Here is an 8,606-nt window from a genome sequence, read left to right on the forward strand (position 1 = left end):
TCTGCTCCAAGGGGGATCCATGGATCTGCTCCAGGTGGGACCCATGGATCTGCCTTCCCTTCCCTCTCCTCAACCAGAGCTCTGCTGCTCTGTTCCCTGTCCTGTCTTCAGCAGCAAATATTTCTGCTGCGATGCCCTTGGGTGTTGTATTTTTGGGTTTGTTTTGACTATCGCTATTTGGGGCTTCTTTTCCTGCGTGTCAAAGCCAGAGGCAAAATAAACACGTGCTCTGCCTCATCACCCACCTCCAGGGAAACACTCTTGGGTTTCACAGGGTCAGGGGAGGAATCTGCAGCGGAGTCTCTTCAAAAATACCAGTGCAATATTTTAGGGTCGTGCTGGAGAGAAATGTCAGGGGGGCCACGCTGAGCAGGATAACCAAAAACCACGGCAGAGATGGGTTTTTGTTGGCAGAAACCAACATTTCTGCCCCTAAAGAGGCACCTGGGACTCAGTCACTGCTTTCTCTTCGTGTTTTGGTGTTAATTTTAAATAGATAATATGGATTATGGTTTGAGAGATGGAGGTGTCAGAAGAAAAATGCACCTTTGGTACTTTGCTTTGTAGCTGGTTGTTCACTTCACTGAGAGGAGCAGCTGAAAGCCAATCCTTGTTTATATAAAAATAGATAAAAAAGATATAAAAATATATTTAATGGAATATATAATATATTTGTATTATATATTGATATTACATATTTATATTATATTTTTATATTATATATTTATATTATATATGTTATATTTCATAGTTTCTATTTTATCTTTTTATTTTAATGTTATATAATATATAGTCTATAGTATATAGTATATAATATATAGTATATAATATATATAAAACATAATATATCACATATAATATATTGTATATATAATATATTGTATATATAATATTGTATCTATAATATATAATATTGTATATATAATATATACTATATAATATTGTATATATAATATATACTATATAATATTGTATATATAATATATACTATATATCATATATAGTATATATATAATAGTATATCATATATAGTATGTAATAGATAATGGATACATATTATATATATAATATTTATAATTATTAAATATATATAAGTAGTTTATATGATATTTATATATTAAATATATATTTAATATAGGTGAATATATTTATTTATAAATATATTTATATATTTAATATAAATATATAAAATTTATATTAAAATATAAATTTTAATATATTTAAAACTGCCTGCCCCTGGCTGGATCTGGGTAATCTTTAAAGTTCCTTCCAACCCCAGCCATTCTGTAATTCCCTGATTATTGTGGAGAAGGATATTACTGAAAACTTCTTTAATATCATGCAATATGTTGTGCAGGGCAAATTTTAGAAGGTGTTTTATCTATATCTGCCTGGATCCAGAGGTTTTTAAAATGAACTTGCAATATATTTTGCTCATTTTGAAAGCTTGGTACACCCATAGTAATGTTTCATTAACACTTCTGTTTCATTATTCATTTAAAGTGAAAAAACCCCAAATCTTTTAAGTAACATGGCCTTAAAATCTGTTTTAATGCTCCTCAAGGAAGGTTCAAACCATCAGTAGCAAAAAGGATCCAATCCAAGAAGGAAAAAAAAAGATGAAGAAAAATAAGGGCTGGAGATAGAACTGAAATACTGAAATTTAATTGAGGAGCCAAGGATAAAATGCAATTATTGGGCTGCTGGAGGTGCAAAATCTCCTTTAGTGGAATTATGGATGGTTTGGATTGGAAGGGATTTTAGGGATATTTCATTCCCAGCCATGGCAGGGACACCTCCCACTGTCCCAGGAGCTCCCAATGTCCAGCCTGGCCTTGGGCACTGCCAGGGATCCAGGGGAATCCACAACCTCCCTGGGCAACCTCACTGTAAAAATTCCCTCCTACTTTGGTGTCCTGTTGGATTCCAGGCCTTCCCCCAGCTTACTCCACAGCAGGAAAATACCATTTCGACAAAAAAGAAAGAAATAACTGCAAAAAAATCAATGATGGGAACCTATTTTTGATGTTGTGATTGATGTGAGGTCAGCACCCTCTTCCTGATGGCTCCTTTTTCCCTGAGGGGGTTTTCTTCTCCCAGATAAAAGAATGCAGCAGGCCCACGTGCATACTTGTCAAACATTTTATTTGTCATTCACACTAATTATGATATTGAATTTACAGAGGAAACTGTGGTACAAAGAAAGAAAAGAAAAGAAAAGGAAAAAAAGGAAGAAAAGTGTTCATTAGAACTACTGCAGCAGTCCAGCTGCTCTGGGTAGTTGTAATGAATTCTCCTGTGGTGCTGGACACAAGAATTTACCCTGGGGTGATATCTAGAGATTCCTGGAGTGGGGGGAAAATAATCTGCTCTATTCTCTTTTCCTATCTGCTTCCAAAAATCAGCAGCCAATCCTTGCCCTCCCCAGGAAAAAAAATAATTCCCTGGTAATCAACCCCCACAAAAAAAAAATCCCCAACCTGAGGGGTTCCCCTTCAGGAAAAGTTCAGCGTTGAAAGGGGAAATGTTTTGTAAACATAGCCAGAAAATGCTGAACAAATTCCCTCTGGTGCCACTCTGATGGGGCTGTGTCCCCCCTCAGCCTCACCACCTCTCACTGAAATTTTGGTTTTAAAAAGAGCTGGAATTGTCCAACCCAAAATACCACAAATAACCCACAGATTTTTTTTTTTAAATTTTTTTTTATGTTTGTTTCTCCCCTACCACAAAAAAAGTGAAGGATGATGTTGGATAGAGACCATGCTATAACTGTTTACAAAAGTGAATAAAATGTAGTTCCTCTTGAAGCCTAAAAACAACTAATTGGAAAAAGAAATAAGTCTCACTACAGTATTTCAGCAAACACAAAGGTAAGTTCATTAAAAACAGAAAAAAAAAATAAGAGAAAAATGCAGAGTAATTACAAGCACTAAATATTTTGGCTAGGAAGCTTTGGAAATCTATTTACAGACATAAATACAAGTAACTCTGGGGATGCAACCCTTGAAGGACGAGGAGAAAAACACCGAGTGGTTGGGACTGACCCAGCGAGGTGAACGAAAATCCAACGGGAAAATGGTACAAGGCAGGAAAACAAGGCAGAGTTTTGCTCCAAGGACAGAAAACAGATCCACTCCTCCCTGAATTTCAAACACACCCATGGAAAAGGTCACCCAGGAAGCAGCAGTGAATGTTTCAAGAGCGCAGGAAATTTGGGATATTTTTTGGAGGAGAGGATTTCTCTCCTTCCCAGCAGAGAATTTGGCATCATTCTATAAATCAAACCCTTCTGCATCCTTTTCTCCCTGCATTAAAGCTCCTCTTCAACTCTCTGAGAGCCAGCAGGAGCTTTTAAATGAGTTTAAATGTTGTTGGAGAGGGAAATATTTGTCCTCAGATCCAGCAAAATTTATGTTGAAGATGTTTGACGTGCACAAGGAGCTGTGTCTTGTGAAAGGAGCACCCAAGCTGAGAGTGAGAATGGACAGGAGCTGAATTTTGGGAGGGTGAGGTACCTAAAGCACTCTGCTGACTGCAGCTCCAGAGCAGAAGCACAAGAATTCCATTTTTCTGATTCCATCCAGCATCCTGGGATGATAAAATGATATAAATATTTATCTATGATATCCATATAAAAATAGATGCTTATACACTAATTTGGAGATGGGGATGGGGGAAATGTTTTATCCAAGTGTCTTTTTTTTCTGCCTGTTAAGTGCTCTTAAAACACAAGAGGAAAGACAGTGAGAGCATTTTCACAGCTTTGAAAAACTCTGCCATCCTTAGCAATGGCTAAAAAACCAAATATTTACAGAAACTGTGGTTTCTAATGATTGAATACACTGAAACCCACAGTGATTAAACAGATTAATTGCCAGGGATAATGAACTTGGCTTTTCCTTTCCTTTGCAGTGCTGGACATACCCAGAGAGGCTGAGCTCCAAAATTTGGTTGCTGGCAATAAAAACTTGGGAAACACTGGGAAATTCCAGGAAATTGTCATTCACAGGGAAATGTGGTGGTGACCAGTTCTGTATTTCCTCATCCTGTTCACATCAGGGAGAGCCAAACCTCGCCTTTAGGATGAGTGGAGACAAAGGAGAGGCACAGACAGAAGAAATGTTTGATTTAGGGTCTGAGAGTTGCCAGCTCCCTGTTCCTGTGAATCCCTAATTTTTTAACTTCCAGGGTTGGTGAGTTTCAATTTTGGGGGCTAAAAGGGCTGTGGCAGAAAGGAGATTGTGGTGTCCCATGGGCCTGGCAATGTGGTGACCACGTTGAGCTGGCCTTGGTGACCACACTGAGCTCACCTGGGTGACCACACCAACCTCACCCTGGTGACCACGTTGAGCTCACCTTGGTGACCACACCGAGCTCACCCTGGTGACCACACCGAGCTCACCCTGGTGACCACACCAACCTCACCTTGGTGACCACACTGAGCTCACCCTGGTGACCACGTTGAGCTCACCCTGGTGACCACACTGAGCTCACCTTGGTGACCACACCGAGCTCACCTTGGTGACCACACCAACCTCACCTTGGTGGCCACACCAACCTCAACTTGGTGACCACACCAACCTCACCCTGGTGACCACACCAACCTCACCTTGGTGACCACACCGAGCTCACCTTGGTGACCACACCAACCTCACTTCTGCCACCGGGCTGAACTCACGGAATCATCAAATCATGGAATGGTTTGGGTTGGAAAGGATCTTAAACTCACCCAGTGCCACCCCTGCCATGGCAGGGACACCTCCCACTGTCCCTGGGTGCTCCAAACCCTGTCCAACCTGGCCTTGGACACTTCCAGGCTTGTGGAATCCACAGCCTCTCTGGGCACCCTGTGCTGGGATGAATTAATTCCAAATATCCCATCTAAGCCTGCCTCCCTCATCTTGATACCATCCCCTTTGTCCCATCACTCCATGCTTTCGTTAAAATTCCCTCTCCAGGTCACCTGGCCCTTCCTGGCTCCTCCAAGCTCCTCTCCCTGCTGTGTTCCCACTCCCAGCTCTGTGCACTTTGGTGGTCCGGTCACAAGGCAGATGTGGGAGCTGTAATCAATTAGGATTTTAATTGAGAGCTGGAATAAATTAGGGTTTGAATTGCACAGAATGTGCCGAAAGGATTCTACAGCAGAGCTACTGCTCAGAGATGTGGGATTTTATTTTAGGGTACTGAAGAGGTGAGAGTCCAGCTGAGGAAATGCTACAACCGGGGGGGGTCTCTGTATTTCTGTATTCAGCAGGGTCTCCAGACTTTCCAAATATATTTCTGATAGAATCTGGATGTTTTCTGTCTTTTCTTACAGAGCAAACTCTGGAAAATTATAAAGGATATTCCATGAAATGAAAAGCACAAGGCCATGTGTTTTAACAGAAACATTTTGGGCTTTTGCTGAGATCTCTTGAAACACTCCCTATTTTCTGCACAAAAACAACCTTATTGACAATGGAAATTCTTCGATTCTATTCAATACCAAAGTGCTACTGCATCCAACTCGAACAAAGAAGCAAAATCATATATATATATCTATAAAAAAAAGAGAAAACTTGAAAAACAAATGGTTTTAAATAAATCCAGCTGTTTTGCTGCCTGCAGCCAAGGATCTTTTTAATTTGAATCCTTTTAACTTTTTTTTTTTTTTCTTTTTTTTTTTCTTAAAACATCAAACACTGATCTGAAGTCCTGCTTTCAAATACTCTCTGAGTTGACCTGCAATTTTTTTTTCCTCTGGTTTGAGAGGTACATTAAATAATAATCATTATTTAATGTAATACATTAAATAATAATCAGCTCATTTGGGACTGACACGTGTCAACATCAGCAGTTTGGAGTTAAGGAGTAGTACAAGAGCAAACCCTCAATAAAATAGTGCCAAAAACGTTACAGTGACATCTGATATGTTTGTGCTGGGACGATGGGCGGCGGTGACGGCTCCCTGCCGAACCTGCTCGTAGTAAAAGCCTTGTAGATTTACTACAGGGCACAACATTGGCTACACCAACTTCAAACAATCCCTCCTCTTCTCCCAGAGGATGGAAATGGAAAGATTGTCCAGAGCCTGGATTTTCTGGAGCTTTCCAGGTGAGCTTTCCAGCCCCGTCCAGGAGCGGATGTGTTTGCCAGCGGGATGGAACGTGGCTTTAGTGCTGCACAGAAACCCTGGGGGAAAATCTCACCCAGATTCCGTCAGAGCCAGGACTTCCCCCTCGCCATGGGAATCGCAGAACCAGGGAATGGTTTGGGTTGGAAGGGATCTTAAAGCTCATCCACCAGAATTGCCACGGGCAGGGACACCTTCCACTATCCCAGGGTGCTCCAGCCTGGCCTTGGACACTTCCAGAGATCCAGGGGTAACCACAGCTGCTCTGGGAATTTTATTACAGGGTTTCCTCACCCTCCCAGGGAACAATTCCTTCTCAGTTCCCATCTATCCCTGCCCTCTGGCAGTGGGAAGCCATTCCCTGTGTCCTGACACTCCAGTGGGCAGGTATTTCGTTAGGGAATATTGAATTAGCCTTAGGAAGTATCTACATCCTGATTCCTGATCCTGAGAGTCACCACTGGTGACAAAATAGGAGGAGGGAGAGATGACTCCACCACTTGGAAAGGTACAGAAATCCCCAGGGATTTTGGTGCCTTCCAGCAGGAATTGGCCACCTCAATGCCTTTGAGGATCTAAACTGAGCAAAATGAGAGTGAGATAATTGTAAACAATATTTTTAGGGAATTAGGAGGTCACTTTTGCCCATCGTTATTCCAGCCTTTTTCAATGTGAGAAATTTGACTTTGGCTGCTACCAAAAAAAGGCAATTGCTGATATTTTTTTTTTAATATAGGCATATTTAAATAATAATAGTATCAACAAATAAGAAAAGTCTAAATATCAAGCATAAATATCAATGAACTCATCAAAGAAATACAGTAGTTGAAAATGACCCAAGGCTGTAGCCGTTGTGTTAAAAAAAAAAAGTCCAAGAGATAAAAAGTTAAATTAACTCATTGAAAAAGGGGCTGATTCTTTCAGTTGACAAAGCAAGAAAGAAGCAAGTATGATTAAAACCAAAAAAAAAAGAATTTTTTTTTTTTTTTTTGCAATTTATAAGGTGCCAAGAGAAATAAAACAAATTAGATGCAAAGCAGGATGAGCTGCATCCTAAAAAAAAAAAAAACAACCAAAACAAAAAACACTAAAAAAATCTAAGCCCAAAACAAACAAACAAAAAAACCCCAGTAATAAAAATTTCCATATTCTTTGGAATATACAAACAAAACAAAGAAAAGAAAGAAGTCCAACATATAAAACCTCTCATTCACAGCATTGCTAAAACAGAAGCGTTCACAGTTTCCCTCTGGGAATCTTCCTATACTTCCTTACACTTAAAATGTCCATAAGATGCAGTAAACTCGCTAAGATTTATTTTTGTTTTTTGGGGGTTTTTTTTGGTGTTTTTTTTTTAAGGTTTTAAGTCTTAAAAATAGAAGTGAACCGAAACTCTCTTTTAGGGCTGTGGAGACCTTCAGGCCCAGGCACATTGGGAAGCCACAGGCCTGGAATCAGGTAGGATACCCTTCTACCCACCCTCGCTACCTCTGCACCACCAACTGGAGCATCCTCCTTTCCAGAAGCTCGTTCTCCTGCCGGGAACACTTTGCCGGAGCGACTGGGCTCCACCAGGGCCTGCCGACGAGAGCCTCCGCTCCTGGGAGCGCTGACTTCGGAAGGGTTTGCTCCTGAAACTCGTGGATGAACGCGGCAGGGCCCACAAGGAAGTTTCTGGGATCCCGCTGGGAAATGGGAAGTCCTTTAGTCCTGACCCCTTGAGCTCCTTCCGATCTCCTCAGTACGGCCTCCACACGGCCTCCTCCAGCCTGGCCGTGCTGGCCATGTTGGTGGGCGAGTTGCTGTGGCTCCCTTCGGCCTCCACCACGTCGCTCTGGTTGGGCAGGTTGGGGTTGAGCAGCGTGGAGCCCGTGGAGGCGTTGGTGCAGGGCGGGTGGATGCGCGGCGGCGAGCGATCCCCGCCGGAGATCATGGAGAACTGGTAGGAGCCGGCCGAGGTGCCGTAGTACAGGTGGTAGGAAGGGGAGCTGGTCTGGAAGGGGCTGCCCTGAGCCTGGGAGGAGCCGGGGTAGGGCGGCGGGAGGTACGTGTGGTATCTGCTGGCCGTGGACATGGCCGACATGCCGATGCCGATGCCGGAGCTGACGGGTGTGGGTGTGTAGGTGAAGGCTCCCGGGTAGTGCATGCGAGGGTCGGAGATGGACGGCAGCGCCGGGAAGGAGCGGTCGATTCCCACCCGGGGGTCGCTGAACGCCGTCAGGTCGGACGCTCCTGGGAGGTGGGGAAGGGAAGGGAAGGGAGGCAGAGGAATGTTAGGGGATCCCGGAATTGATTGGGTCAGGAAGAACTTCTGGGATCATCGAGGCCAAGCTGTGCCCCATGCCCACCTTGTCACCTGGAATGCCACATCCAGCCCTTCCTTGGGCACCTCCAAAGCTCCCTGGGCAGCCCCTGCCAAGGCCTGAGCTCCCTTTCCATGGGCAAATTCCTGCTGCTGCCCACCCTGAGCCTCCCCTGGCCCAGCCTGAGGCCT

The 8,606-nt window shown here is 42.9% G+C and overlaps 1 protein-coding gene across 1 annotated transcript in view; it reads right to left on the minus strand.

Moving 5' to 3' along the window:
• Positions 1-5,654: 5,654 nt before the first annotated feature.
• The window catches only part of LOC107207834 (runt-related transcription factor 1-like), a 4,281-nt gene continuing 1,329 nt past the window's right edge, over positions 5,655-8,606 (minus strand). Inside the window, exon 2 of the mRNA XM_015635596.1 lies at positions 5,655-8,423. Within this exon, the coding sequence (XP_015491082.1) occupies positions 7,851-8,423 (573 nt within the window). The 3' untranslated portion in view covers positions 5,655-7,850. The remainder of the gene's footprint in view (positions 8,424-8,606) is intronic.

This window comes from Parus major, chromosome 1 (genome assembly GCF_001522545.3).
Source record: "Parus major isolate Abel chromosome 1, Parus_major1.1, whole genome shotgun sequence".
Lineage (NCBI taxonomy): Eukaryota > Metazoa > Chordata > Aves > Passeriformes > Paridae > Parus > Parus major.